The sequence below is a fragment of the Seriola lalandi genome, unplaced genomic scaffold, assembly GCF_002814215.2.
Source record: "Seriola lalandi dorsalis isolate HSWRI2012SDOR001 ecotype SW California unplaced genomic scaffold, Sedor1 jcf7180002054317, whole genome shotgun sequence".
Lineage (NCBI taxonomy): Eukaryota > Metazoa > Chordata > Actinopteri > Carangiformes > Carangidae > Seriola > Seriola lalandi.
The window spans coordinates 460891-485547 of NW_019524870.1; the positions used below are offsets into that span (position 1 = coordinate 460891).

A 24657-nucleotide genomic window follows, 5' to 3' on the forward strand; every position below is an offset into this window, starting at 1 on the left:
ACTATAACATGTATTTCCAGAGTAAAAGGAGGAGGATTTCATTCTGATTTAATTTCCAAAATTCAATAAAATCCTTCTGGTGAAAGCAGGAAAAAAAATAAAGGGAGGGGTTCTGGTGGTGGAGTTGAGGAGGGGAGGGGAGGGGAGGGGGTTCTTTGGACCTGGCTGTTAGCCTGATGCAGAACCTGTTTACACTTTAACACACTGGCCAGCAGCAGCTGATGTAAAAATTACAGTGGACTTGGGGGGATGACTGGATAGAAAAAAAAAAGAGAAAAAAGAGAAAGGAAACGATCCAAAAAGAACCAGACATTACTCAACATGCTATTTCAGGAAAGTACTATGATTTCTATCGGGGGGTAAAAGGAGGGCAGGGAAGAGCACAAAAACAGACAGATGGACATAGAACAACAGCATGAATAGACAAAGGGAGAAAATAAGGACAGGGGTAGAAAAATTATTAACTATGAGAGACTTCCTCTCTAGACAGTGGTGGAAGAAGTACTCAAATCTTTTACTGAAGTACCAATATGATGAGGTAAAAATATTATATTACAAGTATTACAATATTACTCAAAGTGCAGTAAAAGTACATAAATATTATTAGCAAAATGTGTTTAAAATATCAAAAATAAAGGTACTTGGCCCTTATATTATTAAATTGTTGCTGCTGGAGGTGGAGGTAGTTTTAACTACTTTATATGCAGTTAGCCAGTTTAGTTTAGTGATGATTTTTGGAAACGTTATAGATTTTAAATGTTTTATATTTTTGCATCTTATGTTTTATGCTTTTAATTACCTGGTTCTGTGAGGAACAACACTTCATTATACCATATGTGTATTTGGTTGGATATGGTTGGAATGACCATCTGAGAGGTTTAGAGGGGAAATCACCATTATGTGGAACTGCTATCAGCTCATAGACATCCCCATTTTATAAGCTTATCTGGGTTTTTGATGTCAAATCTTAATGTGGAACATAATTAGTAACTGCAGCTGTCAGATAAATGTAGTGCAGTAAAAACTACAATGTTTCCCTGTGAAATGTAGTGGGGTAGAAGTATAAAGTAGCATTAAATGGAAATAATTAAGTACAAGTAACTGTACTTAAGTACAGTAATTGAGTAAATGTACTGAGTGACTTTCCACCAGCTTGTTAAAAAGAAAAACGGTGCACTGAATAGTGGCAGTAAATCCAGCCCGGTGTGTGTGTCGCTGTGTGACTGTGAAGTGATGCGAGAGGCTGGCTGTGAAAGTGAGTAAACTGTTCCACCCCCACAGAGGCTCGGGGCATAGCTCCAACAGGTGGACAGGAGAACAATACAACACTGTAGGAAGCAGAGGATGACATCACAGCGGCCTAGGACACACACGTACACAAAGAAAAAACACCCCTACAGTCACAACCACACACACACACAAACATGTGCAACCTCAGCCATCTGAGTCACACGCATCATTAGGGATTTCCAAACACAGCACCATGCAAGCTGATTCGAGAAAAACTCAGCACTCATTACTTCAGTGAATCAGGTTCACATAAGAGATAAGAGCGCCGCATGAATGCATCACATATCAAGTGTGTGTGTGTCAGAGAACAAGGCTTCTGGGAAATTGTGATGGGGGTAATGTTGCAGACAGAGGATGTGGCTGCTTCTTAAATCATGAGCCAGACAGCTTTAATATGATGCCTACCAACATCAAATACTCTACTGAGACTGAGTACAAATTATTCTTTCAAGATAATCATTTTAAATCCTGAATAAAAAAAAAAAAAAGGCAACCAGAACATGAATAGAAGCTGAATAGAGAGTGAAGTTCATAATTTCCACACTGTTGAACAGGTTCATCAAGAACATTAAAGTGGCTTGATCTGACCTCAGTCCTCTACACGAGTAAATCCGAGGGCTGGGTAGAATCTAACATTTTAAATACCGCTGGCACTACAATACCTGAGTTTTGTTACTGATAGTGAAACCTGTTTTATAATAACATCTATAAAACCTGATAGACGGTTAAAAAAAGGATAGAAATTAATGCAGCAGAACCAGAGATATTGTCTTTTTCATTCCACACATTCTTCTTTCTTAAGAAAACCATGGTGCCTACATTGCCAACAATGCAACTCAGCCTCAGACAGTTTGCTCAAATATTCAGATATTATGCTAGTAGCAGATAACGTAGCTTCGAGCCGCTAGCCTCAAGCGGAGATGAGGAGCGGGCGAACTTGTTTTCAGACCCAACCAATGCTGACTCAAATGACATCACTTGAGGCAATTCATCAGATTTCACACAGCCTCCTCTGGAGCCACAAAAGGTTTTATACAATCTTTTTCACGAATGCAGCACCGCTTCAACAAAATGTCCCAAACCTGCAACAGTGTTGTCTTAACAAAATCAGCTGTACAAGAACTTTGCCTGAATAAGAGTCTAAAATTAGCAAAGTTACAATCTCACCACAGGCTCCATTTAGTGGTTAGTCTGGCACTCTTAAGCCAGCATGGAGACATTACTAAAAATCTGTAAAGATCTTGGGGAAAAAAATGGAAAATTGAACATATATAAATCCATGACAACTTGATCCAGTGACTAAGATCATGTAATATGATGAAAAGCTCCAGAGAAGCCACTAAATGGCCGTTGAAAGTTACATTTAGATCAGAAAATGTTGTCAAAGTATAAGTAAACAATAATCTGATCAGGCATTCATTGCCAATTTACGACACTTGACACCAGCCATCAGTATTCTTAACTCTTCAATACAAGAAAAAGATCTATAATATTCTGTTAAATACTACAGACACCATGGGGTTGGCACCATATGTACAGTCTATGGTTGGTTGGTCCTTAAGAAATATTGAGGTTTGATACCCAGCTCTTGTAAATCCCACATCTCGTTGTTACTGTAACTTAAAATATCAGTGATGAAGCAAACTGTGCATGTATAAATATACATATGCACATTTATAAGAGGAAATGGTGAAAGGCAGTGGCTCGATGAAATGGCAAGAAACTATGACACAAGGGCACAAAAAAAAAAGGGTAAATTTGGTTTAGGAAGCATGTGAGCTTGTGCTAAAACGGCCTGTTCCCGACCCCGCCTGCCAACTCAGGCAGTCCACAAATGAGACGTCTCTGAGAGCTGGTGAACTTATTTTAGAGGGAAATAAAGCTACACAAGCACAGCCCCTGTTTATGTAAGGATGGTAATGTGTTTCAGATTACAGACGGTTGTATGGAAATTCTTGTGGCGAGACTGGACTTTTCACTGTTGGATTGCAGGGGAGCGGGGCCTACCAAGCATTTCTCTAAGAGCCTTCTATGAATCCAGCAGTTCGTGGGAGACTCTCTTTTTTTCTTCATGATTAGCGAGAAATCTCCTGGGAATGTCAGGCTGAGGCACTGAAGCAGCACTTGAATAAGGAGTTTTCATGAAGTTTTGACTATTAAAACATAAAAAGCACACTGTGCTAACACAATTAGCCCATCATCGTGCACCTTTAAGCCTATGATTGTAATTGATACTCCACTCTGTCACTGCTGGTCTTGGCAAGGACAAGCGCGACTAGGACAAATGAGCAGGAAGCTAACAGTCTATCTTAGCATTCATCTATAAATATTTCCCTTCCAGTCACTGACCACCGCTAAGAGGAAAAAACTTTAATAAGCGGGTTGGGATTAAATATTCTTAGAGACATCTGCTGCACACTATCACCCATTTTTATCTGTGCTGCAGGCTATGGACATGTCGGCTGGGACTGTGTGTTCTGCACATGGACTTTGGTTTTATTTCTGAAGAATGAACAAAGGCATGATAAAAACAAATAAGAAGGATCTAGCTAAGGAAAGCATGTTTCCATGTCTGATGTTTGTACCTTTAACTAACCTTTTCAGTGGAATGACAGACCTATTTACTGGGCCATATGTAACAGGAAGTGCAGTCCAAAGTCTGACCCTTGAACTTGGATTTCTTTACCTGGAAAGCTTTACTCTACCTGAGCCACATGGTTACTTTGATCCCTTTGTTTACCTAAAAAGAGGGAAGCTGTCCCTTTCTGCTGTTCACCTCTTCTAGTCTACCTGCAGTGACAGCACTCACAACAGGAGAGACATTGTTCCTTTAAAAGCACATGAAAATAATTTGGCAAGTAATTCTATGGTGGAAATCCAAGATACACCAGAGATAGAGTGACAAAGTTAACTTCGAAGGCTGGGATTGTGAGTTATGCAACTCTGAGAGCATGTGACTAAGAGTTATAGCCCCACAGTTTTGACTCTCAAATATATATATATATATATATATATATATATGTCTTGTCTGCACAAGATTCACATAAAGATTCACAGTGAGGTTTGGTAGAGGAGCTACAGGAAACAATGAAATGTGAGCAGTAAAGGCAGGGGAAATGCCAGCTTTCCTGCTTCGCTCTCCTGCCTCATATTATTGGAGACTTCCTGTTCAAAGTCCTTTTTAACTTCCCAATGGTGGGGTTCAAAGGTCAAATCACTCGGAGCGGTTCATATAGTCAAACAAACAGGAGCTTTCAGAATTTCAGTGCAATATTTTCACTTACATAGACATGACATTCTGGAGATATACTGTAAATCCTGAAAATTATTATCTCTAGCCCACTGGGAAAACACAAGGAATTTTTCGCCTCTGGTTGAACATATTTGTACCAGATAGTGTTGTTTGCTAGTGTAACACAGTCTAAGCAATCCAGACTGTGTTGTGCACTAAGCATTCAAATAGTGCACATAGTTGGGAACGGATTTTGTTTTGCCATGAGATACGTCATGCACTCCAATGAAATTAAAACAAACAAACAATCCTGTGAAGCTCAGACCTCGCTGGTTGCTCTTGACCTATTTTCATTCATTTACGCAAAAAAAAAGTCAGTTTACATGGTGTAGTGCTTGTTTTGTGAACTGGAATATCAGATGCCAATTAGGAAGTAGAATTTTAGTCCTTCTGTAATTATTTGGGAAACACACGGCAGTTTTGCAGGAATGTTATTCTTTCCCCTGGATTCCAAGGAACAGACAAAACAATGCTGCCTTATAAAGACATTTAGCAGCAGTAAAACTGTGCCTGGCTGGTGGGATACGTACACATGCTGTAAGCTTAAAGGACAGTTAAACCCACAGTATGCATGGAACCTACACTCAGTCTTTAACTTTTATTTTATCTTTATTTAGAAAGGTTAAATTCCTCTGTACAGTATGCGTGACTTTACTAATACCCTTTGGGCATTAATTAAATATCAATTTATAGAATGAAAGTATGTATTTTGATAGCACAACTCCCTGTCCATATGTAATCCACTGTATTTTCCTATCAGATGATTCTCCTACATAAACACACGTTGGTTTAGTGGGCTGCGCCGCACAGTTTCGAAGTCCATAAAGTCTTATCTGCTGATTGGTCAATTCAGGGAAAAATTCCCAAGACCCTACAGGAATTTGACTTGAGCGTTTATCCTACCAGACATCTCTACAGAGAGACTGGGCATCTGCTGGGCTCTATTTAGAGACTGGGAGGCTTCTCTGGAACAGGACACACAGTTCAACCTCAAGTCAAACAAAGTAAATGTCAACTTCAACAACCATGTCTGGCCACACCGAGGGAGAACGAGCAATCTTTTCCAAAATCACGCCTCACACGCAGCCGCTGTGTGTCTTGATTACCTGCTCTGTATGGCAGGCGTTTAATAGCAAAAGTAGAAATCCCAAGCGCAGCAGTGTAATTCAGTCGGTTGCTAGCCAAACTCAGGCACTGGGGGAGTTGCTAAATGAAGGTTGGCTCCACACCAAAGCGCGGCTTTTGACCCACTTCAAATAAAAATATTTGGGGATTTTCACAAGTTTTGGAAGACTGAACAATGTGTGCTTCTCAAAGAGCAAGCCCGATGAAACACTCCTCTGGAACTTGTAAAGATTTTCAAATGAATTAATTGTTAAGTGTCTCTAGAACTGAGCTTTGGTGTGCAGCAAGCCTTTTTCATTATGCCAGAGATTTAACTGTCAGGTTCAGGTCTCACATGGTGTAAAATACACCCAGGAGAGATGTGCAGAAGTGCTCAAGCACCACTTGTTTTGTTTAACTGTACCAGGACAAATGGATGCCTCTTGCCGTCTGCATCCCACTGTCAAATGCACTCACACGTGCATGCATGCACGCGTGTAGCCTCAGACTATGGGAAAAGGAGCAAAAAGGAAGCACTCCTTGCTGGTCACACCCTTTACAAATAACAATCTGCACACGCCATCTCCGGACTGAGATGTCTAGCTGGAGGGAAAACCAACAGACAGAAAATGGGACACAGAGTTGGGAAAATGAGGCCCGGAGCTGTCTGGGTGCTCTCAGGTCCTCTTGCCTCGCTGCCAAAGCTACTGTTCACACCACAGCTTATTTAATTGAAAAGGCATGGCTATAAAAACACTGTTAAGTAGAACTGCTTGTTCTCTATGAAACATGTATACTTGTGCACCTGGCTCTCTATCCTAGCAGACTTTTCAGCCTCAAATTCAGACAGTTTAGGGCTGCAACTAACTATTATTTTTACTATCAATTTATCCGCTGATTATTTTCTCAATAAACTGATAAATTGTTTGGTCTATGACACATAAGAAATCAGTGAAAAAGGCCATCACAATGTCTTAGCACCCAAGATGAGATAATCAAATGTCTTGTTTTGTCCAGTGCAGGTGCAAAACCCATTAAAGTTATTCAATTTATTTTCATGAAAGTCAAGAAGAAGCAGCACATTCTCATGGAAATATCAAGTGATTGAACCAATGAATAAATCAATAAACTGACTAATCATTGCAGTTCAAGTTATACACTAAAACTAAAGTCATGAATGGTTGAAATGTCTGCATGGCATCAAATATCAAAACCTGCCATGTAATCTGAACAGGTTTTGTTTACATATTCTTTGATCTGATATTTCCTGACTTGGCAAAGTTCTTGTGTGAACATTGTTTGTTTGTTTTGAACATGACAATTCGAGAAATGTGAATTGGTTTAGTAAACAAACAAAAAGGAGTTCAGAAAAAATCCAAACCAGATCCTAAACTATAGATTCATCAACTGCTGATCACTTTGCTTGAGTGCAACTCATCCATAAGCAAGAAAATGCAAACCCACATAAAATAAAAAAACCTATAGGGAAACCTGTTAAACTGCTAAAAAGCGAGTCACAATTTATCTTTCAACTGTGTAAAGAACAGTTAACATATCTTAAGACTTCGCTGTCTTGACTTTGGAGATAGTAGCTGACAAAACAATGTCATCAAGAGGTCCATTTACTGGCTGTTCTGGAGATCTCTATCAGTATCTATTTACAGGAACTACAAAGATATAACAAATAAAAAGCCAATAGTAAGATTAACATGGAATTCAAATGTCTAATAGCTTTAACATCTGGTCTGTCATTAATGAGAACTTCTCATACACAACCTATCTTCTTGTTGTGATGTAATATTAAACCTCTTCAAAATGTTCATACAGTCAGCCCAAACCTGACTTTACACTTCCAGCCATGAGTTAAACCTCACACACTGGTAAAAGATTACTACAGACATACAGTGCTTAAAGCAGAAGTATGAGAAGTTCATGAATGTTACACTGCTGACACTGCTACAACAAACTGTCAAGACGCAGAAGAACAGTTGATTAGACTTGAAGGGACCTGTTTCAATCAGGACCAAGTGGCTCTTGAAATCACGACACAAACTGTCTTAATTTATCACCCCGAGGGCAGGAAGAGGAATCAAGCACTTTGGTGCAGAGGACATTCTTTCTTGTAAGAACTCTAAGTAAGATCCATAGCTCTCTCTGTTTGGCCATAGAAGGGAAACCATGCAGTCCAGCAGGAGAAACCCATCCAACCTGCATCCTTAAAATCCTCCAAATATTTATTCTACAAGTCATTACTGGCAGTGTGTATAAAAAAACTGCACAGGGACTGGCTTGAAAACTGAATTCATCAACCACTACTGTGGGCAGTATTGAGAAATTATAAAAAGTGAGATGATTATGATGAAGTTTTACAACCACAGTACGTCCAGCCTGCTTGGGCTTACAAGAAACTGCAAATTACTGTAAACCAGATCCAATTCAAATAATTCAAAAATAAAGAAAACCAACTCACATCAGTCAGATTTTCAAACTGTCAACTTGCTAGCAAAATTGACAGCATTACTCGACTTCTGTATATACATGTCTGCACAGCTTTCTACACAAATGTCATTTGTAAAGTATTTAACTATATGTAATCTATAAAGCCAGCTTTTCAATGTCCATTACGTCTCTACTTTTGTTATATTTGTTATTTTAAATACCTCCTAATATGTTTCATTCCTCTACATACGGTTTCATGTACTGCTGTCATATGTGAATTTCCCCTCTGGATATCAATTATCTTTATCTTATCTTGTCTTATCTTATCAATTACCAATAACTCCAACCTATGAAAATCATAACACCAGAATATTTCAGGGTTTCTTCAAGCTATTTCATCCTTACATTAAGACAAAACAGAGAGGAAAAACAACAGCACTCAACTTGCACAAATCAAAACTGCTCACACAATCCGTTTTGCTCCTGTATATCTTAATCTGCCAACTTTAATAACAGTTCCCAAAGGCTATTCAGCTGCTAGATAAGATGTAACAAACATTTCAGTAACATATATGTCCTTAACTTTAGTTTTGAGATGATATTATCAGACCATTTCTCCTCAAACTTGGACAAAAGTTTATTTTTCATGGTGTTATGATTACAAAAGAAGTTATTTCTTGTGTTTTCTGATCTATCATTTACTACTGTGCCTGCAAACACCCACTATAGAGGCATCATGTGAACATACAAGTCAAATATCTGGAGTTTCCAACAGTAGAAAGCTGCACTATAGATCTCCTTCTGACATCTTAACAAAACTGTCTACAACCACCGAGTCCTGCTGAGTAAAAGCTCTAAAACTGCCATTAGGGATCAGTTTGCACTTTCATCACAGATGGCAGAGGTGAGGAGAGAAGAGGAGATGGGGAAACTGATTCCAGGCCACAGCCCCATCTAAGACGTAACGCTACCCCGCACTTCTCTCTTCATTCACAAAGCATGCTTGACATCATGCTTGACACCGGGCCACTGACAACACAGCTGATCGAAACCGGTCTATTCAAACAGTGCAAATTGTGCTCTGTGTGCGTGTGCGTGTGTGTGTGTGTGTCTTGGGTGGAGTCTCTTACTACATATTTCACAGGGAAAATACAGGTTTAACCGAAAGGTAACATCAAGAGGAATGTACACTATTTACAGTGTGGCCCATCGTGCCAACAACTTTCATACAAATGGCTTATTGTTGCTTTTCAAACACACAAGATTTCACACGTGGGTATCAAAATTCAAACACAGGTAAAGTGACAACATCTGCATCAATGATATGCTAGGTAGTTTGATAAGTGTTCATACCGATACATGTTCAAATACGGGTCAATACTGAGCAATAAAAGACGGTAGCACCTGTTGAATGACAACTACACATTTACGGTTGAAATGAAGCTATAAAGGCACTAAATATGTACTTTGACCTGATGAGATACACACACTCTCTGTGTGTCCCCTCTCCCGTGCTCGGGGGCTTATTAAGTCTGCCGGTGGATTCACAAAGGTGAACGACCGCTGCAGGGTCGGCTTACCTGAGTTTTAGGTTAGCCATGAATTCCTCAATAGACACGTTGTCCAAAAGCACAAAATCTGCTTTTCCAAACTCCAGACTCTCGTGTTCTGCCATGTTTCTTCTACTTTATTCTCACCGAAACTCGTGGAAATAAAAAATATATATATGTATATCAACGGCTTGCTTTGAAGTGCCGACAAAAGGTGAACATTGGCGGGCTTCACCGAGCACCTCCTCTCCCTCAGTGGACAGCTGTGTGGTCGATGAGCATTTTCATTCGTCCGGTAAAAAGTCAAATTTTAATTTCAGTCATGTTTAATTAAGGTCGAAAACGGTTATAAAAAATATACTGCAGCTATAAACAGTGAAAGTAAATGCTCGTAAACGCGTTTTTCCTTCTTAGAAATTCGGCTTTTGTGTTAGAAATAGCAAATTATCCCAAAATATCCTCATGTCCATACAAAGTTTCTTCTCTACGCCAATGTATCCCTGTCCCGTTGCATCGTGCGCCAGCTCCGTCCGTTTTCCTGGAGTTTCTCTCTGTAGTCCACACAGACCATCCGCCAATAGGATTGAAGCATTCTCCACTAATCCCCGCCCCCCCGCTCTGAGGAGAGGTGTTGGTCAGACTGTGCCCTATGTGTAACTTGAAAAGCATTACAAGTATTTCTGAAGACCACTGCTCCACTGTTTCTGATACATATTTGAGCGATGACGAGGCCACTTCTAAGTTGTAAAACACTCAAAGGAAAACCATAGTGTTTTGGCCTGACTTTTATGATGCCCTCTGTTACCATAAAAGGAAAAATTAGGGCTGTCAGGTTTTTTTCTCAATGGGGATATGAATGAAAAGTACAGTTGTGATAGAGGCTGTATTATTCTTCAATCAATCCACTGACTTTTAACTATTTAAAATCAGTTGTAAACACATCATCTCTTTTGTTCTGGCTTTGTTGAGTCTGAATGAGGCCTCCTGCTTAAAAGCTCCTGTTAAAGGAGCTGAGCACCAGGAACAATTATCCACCAGGCTTACACTGATGTTAGTGCGCCACCTAGTGTAAAACAGAGGTAAATGCCTTTTCTACATCATTAAACTCAACCTCAAAGTAAGAACAGTAACACAAGCCAAACGAGCCATTGTTAATTTGTTTCAAATTTGGTTTCTACCCTTTGAAAAGATATATTTTTCTTTTTATTTATTTATTTGATTTTATCTATTTATTTAAAAGGGACAATGCAATTTAACGTAGTTCCAAAACAAAGCATGAAACTGATATGTTGCACAGAGAGTTTATAGCTATTGCTAATTTTCAACTCTTGTCCCTAGTTGGGCTTTAACAGCTTTTACGTGTTGTCAGAATAACACAATAAACTGAATTAAAACATTTTGTATAATTTTTTCCAAAAATGTTTAAATGTACACTTTGAGGATGACTCAATCCTCATGTTATAGCTGCATAGTAAGCCAAATGATAGGATGATGGCTGAGTAAACTTGTAGACATAGTAATTGTCAAGACACTTCTCCACCTGGATTGGGTGGATAGGAAAGCAAGAGGCAGTACCAGCCTTTGATTGAAAAAATAATAATAATCATCAATGTTATCATTACTAAAGAAAATACATTTACAGGAAATCTTGTCACCTTTCCATTTGATGTTAGGTGATGTTAAGAGATTTGTCACTAGTTCAGAGTTTAATGACTGACTTTTCCCAGATCAGGTCTCCAGAGAATTAAGAATGAATGTTGAAAATCATTCAGTTTTATGCAAAGAATGTTTTTTCTTTTTTTTTTTTGACTCACCGACTTTCCCCTGAGCCCTTCTCTGATGCTATTTGCATATGTGAATGAAAAAGTGACACATTCAGGAGCTGATGCAGAGCATGGAGACGTGTGGAGGAAAAACTGTATAGAGGCTACCTGAGTCAGAGCTTCCTGCTGCTGCTTAAGTGTTGTTTCTTCACACCTCAGGCTCTCTGTCTCCTGCAATACAACATCGTGAGCGTTTTTAACACGGACTGACATGTTGTGGCCTCAAAAACTATAAAATTCTTGCAGATTCATGATAAATAAGGATTAACATAATCAGGAATGATTAAGATGTTCCAACTCATATCCACAACAGACAGAGGCGGAGATTCGGCGATGATGTCCTCTGTTTTTAATGGTTGAGTCTGGTATATATTTTAGACTACACATCTTAAAATATCTGTTTTTAGGCAAAAAATAAAAATAAGGATTTTTTCAGTGCAGAGAAGAGTTTGAAAAAAAAATTTAGACCATATCTTTGGGAGAAAAAATTTAAATTTTGTAAGTTTCGTAGATACTTTTGTAAGAAGTCAAATGTTTCTTTGGCCTGGGGGACTCTTTTGGACTTTTTGACCACTGTATTTCAAAGATTTTGACTACGACTCTGGACAGAGGTGCTGTAGAGGTTTGATGCACCATTTGGCAATTTACCCTTAAATTCAGAATTCATTACTTAATTTTGTGTTACATTACAGATGCTGCAACCAACAGTTAATTTTATTATCTTTAATCTGTTGATTATTTTCTCTATTGATTGGTTGGTCTATAAAATGTCAGGAAATAGTGAAAAACACCTGTCACAGGGTGATGTCTTCAAACTAAACAAAAAGCTATAACATTTCAGGTGACATAGGATAAAAGCAGCAAATCTTTACATTTGAGAAGACTGATACTGCTATTTGCTTGAGAAATTGCTAAAACAATTAAAAGTTGTGTTGATCAACTAATCAATTCACCTTGAACACAGCAGTAGATTGATTCTCCATGCTCCGAAGCTTCAGCTCAGTCTGGGGAAAAAAAAAAGAAGAAAATGTGTCAAACAAAACTTGAGTTTGTCACCCGACTTTGTAAGTAATTGGTTTTAATATAATGTTCTATTCTCTTTATAAGCCGAGTGTGACAGAGGCTCTGCACAGATCTGTCTGTGCTAAACAACATCTGGGAAAACTTTTGTTGCATAATGTATGATTTTTTACGTTCCATCTAACTTCTAGCTTTGAAACATCAGTGAACAAAGCTCATACTCACTGAATCCATGTTCCCTGAGCAGCCGACCGCACAAGACGACAACGTTACAAACACAGCCACAGCAAAGACAACCATCGAGGAACAACAACATTTATGTGAAATGACAATTATATGGCTTCTCACTCGCTCATTGTATAATCAAATACAATTACTGTATTTATATCCATTTCTTTTGAGTTAGTTTGTTTGTTTTTGTTTTGTTTTTTGGAACATAAAATTTATGTCCAGATTAGTTCAGATTTTTTCACTGTTTTATCAAATACAATAAACGGACATGAGGTTTGATTCATTTAAGCAAAAAAAAGTTCATATTTTTAGTGGTATGAGAAAGCAAATATTTATATACTGGTTATATTCATTAATTGGAATAATATCTTACGAGATAATGTTACTAAAAAGGAATTAGCAGCGAATGATGCACATTTGACAGTTTGAATACCTGCATACACTTCTTTCATGTATATGTGCAAACTAATCCACCTATAGGAAGTGGATGTTTCTATCAAACAGACCACTAGAGGGTAACATAAGCAATCCAGCTAAAGCACCAACCCATCATTAAAGTGGTCCAGTAGTTATCATGCTTCAGTGTTGTTTTAATGACAGAAAGAAACGGACAGAAACTGGAGTAGAGGTGAAATTGCAACGGCACAAACACATGCTTGAATGCATGTTCTTGAGAAACACTTCAATGACAACGCAACCAGAGCACTCCAACTACCATAGTTCTGCTGAAGTCAAACAACCAACACGGTCACTGTTGGCAGCTACACTGTGTTGACAGGCCTCTTTCACACACTCACAGGCTGAGATGTTGGCAGCCGCGATGTTGTGATGCTCTGTTGTGGCAAGGGCATCAGGCCACAGGTCACTGAGGGGTTTGACTGAGCTGTGCCAGGTTGTTTGTCCTCTTATAGCAGCGTACGTGTATTCTTTGTTGTCTTTTTTTGTGGTTCCCGGCCATTTTTGTCAGACATACTCTGACATGGGCCCTGTCAAGAGGGATACACTCCTTCATCGACACCACCCATCATCTTCTAAATGTTTTCATGCACTTTACTGCAACATTAGTGTTTAGCCGTTCTAGCCGACTCACACCTTATGTACAAAAAGTTTCAAGTTGTGTAAGAATCACAGTACACATTATTCAGATATTGAACATAGTGTTTGTGTCGCTGTACTGTCGCCTTTCTTGTTGCTATGGAGAGTTTATCAGCCTTTTGTTTGTATGAGATAGGGGAGAGTGGGCATCGCTGGATTCTTTCCACTCCTCGATGTCGCTGCGGCAGCCAGGGGGTAAACACCCTGGTTCAACGGCCATATTTGGATCAGCTGCTGTTGGCCTGTTTGCTCATCTAAACATGAGACTGACTGTTAAATATGCCTCACTTGACAGCTGTCACCCACGGGACATTTCATTCAATACAGAAGTATTATCAGCGAGGAGCCATCCCCAACACTTCAGAATTTCTTCAGGGGATTTTCTACTCATTTTATACCGTCCACCTTTGGAAACACTGGGGCAAAGAGGATTTTCCAGTTGAAATTAGTCTCTTGGCTGTGATCAATCAGCATCAGAGGTTGTTTTATGGCTGTTGGCTGATGCAATGTAGACTCTGAACAGTTAAAAACTGCAAGCTCAGCTTCAGTGTATTTACCTTCCTCCTTCAGAACAGTGATTCCCAACCTTTGGTTTGCGAACCTTAGAAGCAAAGCCATGTCAACTTCATGTCATGCTCTCTTCACAGTTTCATCTTAAAACAGGGAAAATCATCAAATATTTCACAATAACAAGCATTAATAATTATAATTATTAATAATGAACATAGATTACAGATTTTCTCAACAGTACCTTGCTAGACTCAATAGGATAGAAAGCCTTCTACAACTTTACATCTGTCACACTGAAGTGAAATATAGAGGTAAATCCTGACAATTGAAGAACAACTGTGAACTGAATCAGCAATGCATTCTGACTGGCGTTCTGATTTGTAGCAACTTGTATCAACCAATCAGAGCACGGTTACAAACAAAACAATCAATAAGAATATCAGAATAGAGCTGCAAACCAACCAACCAACCAAACAACCAAACAACCAACCAGAGGACAGCTAGAAACCAACTAACCAGAACACGGCTGCAAATTAACCAATCAGAAAAAGGCTACAAACCGTCACGATGACCTTAACCTTTGATCTTTAACCAACAGAATCGAATCAGTTTGTTCTTGCTTCTTAGTGAATGTTTGCGCCAAATTTAAAGGAATTCCCTCTCGGTGTGACTGAGATATCACAAGAATGGTAATGGATGGACGCATGGATGGACAACCCAGAAACATAAAGCCATAAGGCATAAAAATATGTGACACATCGAGCCAAAAGAAGAAGCCAGTTATTATTAGAGCTCCCTTTAGGCCCTTCAGCTGCATGGCTCTCACATGCCCCTGATCTCAAGCTACTACTACTGCGTGACCGCTCTGTTTCCCTGTGATGACCTCTTGCTTACTGGGCTCTGGACCGAGTACAGCGAGTCTTAGAAGACAGTGTGATCAAGCTCGTCATTTGCTGGCAATAATAGCAGCGTAAGTAGAGGAACACCAGCGAAGTGGAAACCCCTGCTGACATAAATCTTCTTGTGTCCATGTATGCAGCAGTATGATTTTTTTTTGTGCCTGAGGGTCTGGTGCTGGGAAGCCTGCAGGGTAGAGTTGCTGAACATGATCTCATCCCCACCTGGACAACAGATCCTGTAACACTGAGGTGAAAACTCTTCTCGCCACTGACTGACATAATCCACTCTGTATACCTGACCAACTACGGTCTAATCCCACACAGACAGTATCAAATGACACACTGCAAAAGGAGCATTTTGTAATTAAATTTGTTCTTTTTTTTTATTATTTGGATTATATTTACAGTATTTACAATCATTTCAGTCACAAAAGTGTTGCTATAAAAATCAACCTTTAACATACTGTATGATTAGGATAAATATAATACAAAAGAAAACGGTTCATTTTCAACACGTATGGACCCAGGGCATTTTTGTCCTTATATGGCACAGCGTAATTAACGATCCCAGACTGACCTCGCCTTATTGGCTCACAGCCGGTACAGAACTCAAACATGACAATGAACTGCTTCAGGGGTTTAATAACATCGGCCTCCATTGAAATCTGCTAAAACCATTAAAGCTCCAGACTAGAGGTCTTTATGGATCCATCCGAACCCTAACACCCGCAACCTGCACGGATTCAGATCCACGTTTACTGAAAAGGGTTCCAGGTCGGCTCCTGTTGTGTTTAACATTATGTGTAATACCCGAGTGGATCTGAGAAGAACCGGGTGTGATCATACAGTGCTGATCAGGATTCAAGTGCTGTGTGTGTGTGTGTGTGTATTGTAACTTTCAACGTTGTAATAACGTTAGGATGAGAAAGTAAAGATGCTCCATTAATTATAAACATATATTTCTCCCCAACGAGTTGAGTGACGTCATGTGCAGAGAGGGGGTAAAGTCCGATACCCAAGCTCAAAGCTGCCCCTATTCTACACAAGTCGCATTTGTCGTCCGTCACCATGACGACAAGTGGACTTTTACACTGAAATGACGAAAATACTAACTGAGTCCGGTTTAGGTTCAGGTTTGGCATTTCTCTGTTCAGGTCCCAACCCGACTGGTCTGGTTCAGCTCCAGGTACTACATGTTCGGGTATTTTTGGGTTTGGGTGAAAATGTTTGGACCTGTGAAGACCTCTACTCCTGGTGCTGCAGTTTCTATCATAATATAACATAATACTCTTTATCTCTGTTATAAATGAGACTTAATGCACAAAAGAGTGGATTACATTCAGCCTGGTCCAAAAGAAATGGATGTTAAGATAACACTGTATCTTATCAGACTCTTTTTTTTTTTCTAAAAGAGTGAAATGTCAAATGCCGGAGCAAATAGCCACGCAGAAAGCACAAAAACCCACTCAACCTCAAAGGCATACATTTGTTCAAATCTACAGACTCCACAGTATTACAGTACTTTAAATTTAACAAGGTGCAACAAGAGTATTAGTTTAAATAGTTCAAGTACTTTCAATGACACAAGCCTTTGGGTGAAGTTGCTACTGTAAGGCTTGGGTGACACGCTGTCTTGGTTGTTGTTTACACCCCACCAAGCCCCCCCCCCCCTTTAGAGATGATTGTAACAAGTATTCTCTGTTAGTAGCTGTTTTCTATTTGTCTACTTTCTCATGAATGACCCAGAAGGACAACAGGGACTGAAAACAGCATGAACATGCTACTGCTAAATCCAGACTGTACCCATCTGCCTTGGAAGATGATGACATGGGAGTATGAAGACAGATATTCTGGAGGCTTTGCGGTGCGTAGGCTTGAAGCACCAGAGCTGGAGGACTTTTTTTTTTACTTGGCCACCTTATAGTTGCTCAGATCCAGGGGCTCTTTACTGGGTATACACCAGTCGTCGGCCTCTTGGCTCACTTTGTAGTTCTTCAGGGCAGTTTTGTTGTACACCGGCAGCCTCTCGATGGAGTCTGTGGACAGCGCCTGGAGGGAGAAGAAGACTAGATGTAAATGGCCTGTCGTACCTCAGGTGGCCACGCAGGTCTTCAGAGTTTGGTTTGTGTTAAACAAAGACACGTCACAAGTCAGTTATCTCCCTCTGTTATGTGCCGGGGACTTCCAAACTCTTGGCATCTTGTCACAGTTTCATGCACGATCACCATGTCTGGCTTACCTTCAAGTATATGACAGCATCTGTGCCGTGGCCCTCCATGGAGTAGAGCTGCAGGTCCCCCTGGAAGTACTTGGCGTAGAGACGAGAGATGGGCAGACCATAGCCGAAGCCAGCCTGCGCGACGAGAGAGAGAGAGAGAGAGAGAGAGAGAGAGAGAGAGAGAGAGGGAGGAGATCAAGGGTTTAAGAAGGATTTGTTCTGTGTCGTACTGCAAGCAGCGGAGCTTTTCCATGGAACAGACAGGTCTTTTGTCAAGTTTGCTTTGTGCATTGTAGATCATTCATTTTTTAAAGACAAAAAAAATGATGCCAGGATTTTAATCTTTAAATAGATAGAAGGCTGAATTAGTATTTTGATGCTTGTAGGCTGCACAGATGTTTATCCAAATGGCAAATGGTGCATTTAATTAACAGCATATCTACACCTGCTAAAATAACTATATTTGTTTTTCAAATATATGTAAAAGTGCAAATGAGTTATAAATGAAATCTGGACACCTCACTGCTTGTATCTCTACTTACCAGTGGAGGCCGTGTGTGCTCTCCTATCTGTGGAGCAGGAGCAGTGGAGTACATGTAGCTGAAAAGGTTCTCGATCCTACGAAACGGGACACCACCACCTGTGTCGCTCACCTACAGGCAGGGACAGAAATAGAGGTGTAAGACAGAGACACGGAGAGAGGGTATGTGCATGAGAAGGTGGAGGTGATGCCAGCAGACAAGTGACCGTCTGTCTCCAACACTTGGCCTTGACATAAGGGTGGAAACTAAGTGGCTTTCTGTCTGTTTACACCACATATCGTCATGGTGAAAGTGCAAGAGGAGCAGGGACTGTGTGTGTGTGTCAAAGGCTGCTGCTGGTAGAGCAGATACATTATAGGCTTGGGCAATAACCAGAGTTGAATATCTCGATACAGTCCAGCCGGTACCACTGTACAATAACACTACCCTTATAAAGGATTTGTAAATGGTTTACAATTAGGTTCTTAACAATTTATAAATCATAAATAAACAATTCATAAATCCTTTATAAGGGTAGTCTTATTGTAAAGTGGTACCGTCCAGCCAAAATATTGCAATATACAATGTTATCGCAATCAACTGAAAGTTTCATCTGTCAGGTGCAATGTACGGTATGCAAATGTACAGTATGAAAACACAGGGTCACACTTGACAGCAGGGTAGACTGCAAAAAACTATTATTATTTTTTAGCTATTATGAAAAATATTGCATATGGCAGGAAATATTGCCAATATTGATATTATTGAATATCAGCCCAAGTATTATACAGTACCACATCAGCAAAGAGAAGACAGAAAAGATGCATTATAAAACTACAAACTGCTAAATGCTGCACTATGTTCACCAGCTAGTTGCTAACTGTCTGATGTATAGTGGGTTCAGCTGAGCTTTTTTGTTTTTGTTTACTGAAAAATGCTCCCTGCTGTTGCTGGAATGGGGGTAAGACTAAGCTAAACACTTAAATTGTGGGCAGTAAAACCAAAACAATGAGCTGAAAGACATTAAAACTAAAGAGCACTGCAGAGCCTGGTGATAATTATCTGTGAATTCCTCACTGCAATCTACATTTTTCACCTTTAACAATACTAATTAGCAGACTTTAAGTTCTTATTTTCACTTTTTTGCTGTTTTATAAATTTGGGCCTGGGCTAATACATTTTTTGTTTCCTGTCTGGCACTTCACTTGCGGCCAGATGTCTGAGTGACGAGACGTCTTAGTAACACATTGGCATTAAGACAAGGTTTAAAGGCTCTATGAATATGAAGGCGCTCAGCCCATGTAGCTAATCTTATCAGAGTTTAGTAGCTTAGCTTGCCAGCAGGCGCTGTGCTTAATTGAGGGTGAAATTGTTACATAACAGATTCAGAGAAAGATTTGTGTGACAATGACAGAAAAGGGTGAGACTCTTGGCTTTAAAAGCAAAGACATAGATGAACTTGGTGAAAGCATTAAGCAACGTCATGAACTTGTCTTGTCTTGTTTCACACAGAGCTTATAGTCATAAAAACACACCCTCATCTGAATATTGAATCTCCAATCCACCTGTTTTTAGTATGTGAACATTACGGGAGGAAAATCCTGGAGGCGACCTGCGCAAACACAGACCTGAACATGCAAAAACAAAGTCCACTAAAGGGAGGAGCCCAGCTTGGATTCTGGTCTAAAGATAGACAGTGCCGTATGCTGTATAGATTTTGAGCTGCGATATCCTAATGTAACAAAAATAACCACAACATTATTCATAACAGCTGTACTGTAATATGCAACCCACCTTGATTGACATGTCCTCGCCTCCCAGAGACACCCAGACTTTAATGGGTGGGAGGTTGTTGCTGCACTCATGGGTCTCAATAGTGGCCCTCATAGCATTCTACGAAAAGAGGGTGAAACATACACTGTAAGAAAGCTCAAGTTAAAGTTGTTATTAGATTAATTAATCTTCTATTTGAGTATAATACCATACCTTAAAGAGCTCAAACAGCATGTGATAAAGGTGAGAAGGCACGTATACAATGCTTATTGAGTGGTTCTTCTTCTTATCTGCACGGGAAGGGAAACAAATAGCGTTTCTTAATTTCATCCACTTCATTTAAAATTCATTATCCTCACCACTCATGGATGTTTTTCCATCAGTACCAATTACTCTGCTCAGCTCTGCTGTGGCTTTACAGTTTTGTGAGGATGGAGAGGAGAGGGTCTGCTGTGTGTCAATATTGTCTGACGCAGTCAGCCGGGGCCCACTAAGCCATTACTTCGGCTTCAGCGCTATAATTAGAGGCCCATCAGGTCCATCTGGCTGAATGCTGATTTCCATACGATCACTCGTATCGTATGTATACACACACACACACACACACACACAGAAGGCTTGGCTATGTTTGTTCTTTATTTAAATCTCTTCGACAGACTACGAGGACGTTTCTCCCTTGTGCTGTTGGCAGTAAGAATAAAACTGGGGTTGTGTTTAACCTGCCAGATTAAATCAGTGTAAACTTACTGTTCATCTCCTGAAGTATCAGATCAGGGGAGCGGAGATAGTACTGGTCACACAGCATCTTAGCACTGTAGAAGGCATCTGACAAAGCAAGGGGGCAATACTGTCAGAAATTGTGATCACAATATAGTTGTAGTAGTCAATAAAATCAAAGGGGTGAGAAAATTCTTCTAAATTACAAGACAAATCATTTTAACGCATCAAAACTTTTGTTCTTTGCCATGTGAAACCAAACAGAATCCATATTTACCCTGGACTACATCTCCGACTTGACAGTGAGGGTCAATGCTGCCAATGGTGTTTGGGTGCACAGGGTTGGTCGTGCCATCAAAAATAAGAGCTGCAGAGAACCAAAAACCATTAAGTTAAGAAGAACAGAATACACTGTGTCATCTGTAGTTAATGGACCATCAACATATCAAGGTAAGGAATAATTAGGGCTGAGCAGAATTTGAAATTTAAGCAATACGGTACAGGCTTTTGTACCGATGTCAAGATGATACTTTTATCAATTATCAATAAACAACTTGTGTTTATAAAATTAAGTTTTAATAAGTATAATGATGATGATATGTATTATGATCCGTTGTGCAGCCTGTGAGGTAAGACCGGTATGAGACACAGAAACCTCCATATGTGGGAAAAATCTCTGTGCAGTCAATAAAACATAAACGTTTCCCATCATGCCATGACAGTCTTGAAACACAATGATATGCATCAACATGACTGATGACACCTCTACAAACTCCAGGTAACAAAACGTTTGCTTTTACGTTACATTAATTTGCTCCCATACACAGGAATTAATCTTAGTTTTAGTGTCTTGCTCAAGGACACCTTGACAGAAGGACAGGAAGATCCAATCTACCATCTACACTATAACCACCCAAATGGGACACCTTAACTAAATCAGTGCTGACAAAAGCAAGGAGTAAGAAAAGAAACCCAGTAGTTTATTTCCCATTTGCTTCTGTCTACATCCCCCAATAATTTTGCAGTGATATAAGCAGTGTTAGTAGCATTTCCTCACTGTATCTGTGTTTTGTCTCAATTCTGTGATAAAGTTTGTTTTGAATTATTATTTCAGGGTAGAGATTTATGTTTCCCTGTGGGTGTCGAGCAGGAGGCAGTGAGCAGAGTGAACGCAATAATGTTGCATGGCCTCGTTCGACAATATTCATTTCAAAAAATAATGAATAATAACAGAACACAAATCAAGGTCGTGTTTTTAAATCGGACTCAAGTCTCCACATGTTGTTTTTTCAGACCCTGCAACAGAAACTGCAGCAAATCGATCTGTATCAAGTCAGAAAAATGAGATCTCTATCTCACTGGTTGTTATCTTTTCAGTTTTCGTCTGACAAAATTATTAAATTCAACAGATAAACAGCAGGTGAAGACAGACACATAAATGATGGAGCTCTGAGATACTCACTGTGCTGGTTGATGAGCATGCGGATTGAGATGCGGCTCATGTAGAAGCGGTCCAGAAAGTACTGGATGTTCTGGTTGGTTACTGGGTCATGGGGGAAGGCCTCTTTGTATTCTATGATGCCCTGGGCCATGGTTGGCACTACATCGTTGTGCCTGTTTCTGATAGTAACTAAGGCGTCAACAAACCTGTGGAGGACGGGACATACAGAACCATAAAAGGCCTGATATGAACACACAGCCTACAGCAGCTGAGTGCCAGTGGGTTGTTGTGTCTCATTACGACAAACATCAGACACTTACTCTCCCAGGACTTTATGGTCATCAGGATTCTTGTCAAGGAATTCAAGGATCTCCATTAAACTCTGGATGTACCTGATAAAAACAGAGATGAACACACATGTAAACCTGTTGTCAAGTGCAAGGAGTGAGAGCACAACCTTGCAGGAATTCTATTAGATCCTTGCAGGAGTATTTTTGTCATGGTGCATTCCTCACGTAGAAAAGAGAAGCAGACCATGTTGAAAACAAGGTCACGTGACGTGTGACGTGAAACTAGGGGAGAGTTCACAGCCGAGAGCAGCCCCGTCCCAACCCCCCACCTCACCCGCACAGAGCTAGCTGGAAGGAGTACAACTTGGTCAAAGGCTGCTTTTGTAATTCTGAGCATGACGTTGACACAGTGGGAAAAATACACCATCCCACTGAACGGCAGTAAACAAGTCAGCAGCTGTGTCTGTGGACGTCTCAGTCATCAGGGGATGTCACCTGGCGTCAGATATGGTTTTAATGGATTATCACAGAGGCTGAGATAAAAGTTTTAATGTCTGACTGGTTTGTTTTCTGATGAGGTTTCTGTTTCGAAAGAACGCCTTGGCCAGAGTACAGATGTTACATAATTTGGATCATAACAACACATAGGCTACATCTGGTTTTTTCCAGGTTAGACTCACCAGCTCTGCACCATTCGCACAGACGGGGTTGTGAGCAGTCTGTCAGGCAGGAGGTTGATTTCCTTCATAATGTTTGAAAGTCTGACAGGGAGTTCCTGTCTCAGAAACACAAAGGATGTCTTCTCACAGGCGTTGATGGAACCTGAACCAACACAGAGAGAATATTGATCAGAGCTGAAGTCATTCATTGATAAGCTGGTTGGAAAGAAATGAACAAGCTAATCATTTATACTTTGATTAGTATACATTTGACTATATGAATAATAAGTTAATCAAAAACAAATCAGAAAAGTAATCAATGATGACAGCGATCACTTGTTCCAGTCCTATTATATTAGATTGAACTGGAAGACTCTGTTGGTTGGACAAAACAAGCACTTTGAAGATGTCAGTGAGGACTCTGGGAAACTATTTTCTGACATTTTAGTCAAACATTTAATTGAATTATTACCATAATAGATGAAAAGATGAACAGATAAAGAGACTTACTATGAGCTCAGCCCAAATAACATAGAATAAAATGGATATTTGGATTATTTTCAAGGCGTTTGCTTTGTAAATAGAAAACTTCTTCTTTCAAGCAGGCAATTAGTGTTTCTGAATGTTTTTACATAAAATGAATTCCTCTGCACGATCTGTATAATATCTGCTTCATAAGCTGCTGAAGGACTTTTAGGACAAATTATTTTCAGGAGCAGTGTCATTCAGTGTGTTTCCATCACAGGGCCCAGACGGTGCAGCCTGAGCTCGCTACAGATCTGACGCAACTCTGTGCTGTATGAGCAGCATGCTACCACAGGCAGAGCCCCTGTAGCCCAGCCTCTATACAGCAGATGCTCACACATGCACAGGCCCGTTTTACATGTTGACACCAACGAGCATTGAATTTCTGATCAGATTTAAGCAGCTCCCACCGTCCACTTCCTCCACGTAGCTAGCTGCCTTGTTACGCCACAAATCACCCATCTGTGTGGTCGCCGATCAATACTCACCGAAGTCGAGGAATTGCTTCATGGAGAGGGGCGAGGGGGAGAATTTAGAGAAATGCTCGATATGTTTGGGCACGCTGGCCAAGGCAGCGTTTTTCATTATAAACCTAACGAACTTCATTATTGCTGTGGCGGGTCTCCTTCGACTACGACGTCCAGTTAGATACTGGCCGAACCTGTTATCATGCAGCCGAATGAAAACAGGGGAGGCACCCGCTGAAAAACAAGCAAAGCTCCAGCCAATCACAGGACGGGGTTTTTTTTATTTACATCCCCGGCTGGCCAATAGAAATCGCCGGGGGGCGGGTTTAGTAAAGTTTGGGTGCTCCCAGTCCGGAATCTCCCTTAGGGGCCAGTTGTCCCTTTTTTTTTTGATTGTGTAAAAGGTGATTTAGTGATCACTTATCGAACAGCCATGACGCCATTTGTTATTGCCCTTTGTTAGAGGGAACATACAGATACTAATGTCTGCAGCCGTATGACAACTGGACATGTAAGTGACATCACACTTCTGGAAGTAATTGTAGTTAAAATACGGCTAATTTTGTGAGAGGGAAAAAAAAATACCATTCATTTATCTTCTAAATTAAAAATAAAAAAATGAATGGATTTTATTCATGACCACGTTACATGTTGGAAAAGTTAGAATTTTGAAATATAGAACAATAACATGACTTTAAATTGACAACTTCTACCTTGTTTATCATCATCTAAATCTGTTGAACCTGTTTGCACATCTGTGATCCATATCCAAGATGAATGTTGTCCTGTGGCT

At 40.0% G+C, this 24657-nt stretch overlaps 2 protein-coding genes across 2 annotated transcripts in view; both read right to left on the reverse strand.

The window, feature by feature from the left end:
* myo1d (myosin 1D) overlaps positions 1-10240 on the reverse strand; it is a 104106-nt gene extending 93866 nt beyond the window's left edge. Inside the window, exon 1 of the mRNA XM_023406810.2 lies at positions 9706-10240. Coding sequence (XP_023262578.1) covers positions 9706-9800 — 95 coding nt within the window. The 5' untranslated portion in view covers positions 9801-10240. The remainder of the gene's footprint in view (positions 1-9705) is intronic.
* Positions 10241-15609: 5369 nt separating this feature from the next.
* Positions 15610-24074, reverse strand: pdk2a (pyruvate dehydrogenase kinase 2a). Its single transcript, XM_023406815.2, has 11 exons — positions 23886-24074; positions 22894-23035; positions 22244-22315; positions 21945-22129; positions 20760-20849; positions 20513-20590; positions 19979-20055; positions 19787-19885; positions 18014-18124; positions 17493-17606; positions 15610-17302 (listed from the first exon to the last, which is right to left on the reverse strand). Exons 1-11 carry the CDS (start codon positions 24001-24003, stop codon positions 17159-17161), a joined length of 1230 nt encoding a protein of 409 aa, XP_023262583.1. The 5' UTR covers positions 24004-24074; the 3' UTR covers positions 15610-17158.
* Between the last annotated feature and the right edge of the window lie 583 nt (positions 24075-24657).

What these genes read in the sequence shown, in the direction of transcription:
- pdk2a (XM_023406815.2), bottom strand. Translation starts at nt 24,003, where the DNA reads ATGAAGTTCGTTAGGTTTATAATGAAAAACGCTGCCTTGGCCAGCGTG. An exon ending in GACCATAAAGTCCTGGGAGA is followed by an intron (nt 22,130 to 22,243) that starts GTAAGTGTCTGA and finishes CGTCCTCCACAG; the next exon opens with GTTTGTTGACGCCTTAGTTA. An exon ending in CATGCTCATCAACCAGCACA is followed by an intron (nt 20,850 to 21,944) that starts GTGAGTATCTCA and finishes GGTTCTCTGCAG; the next exon opens with CTCTTATTTTTGATGGCACG.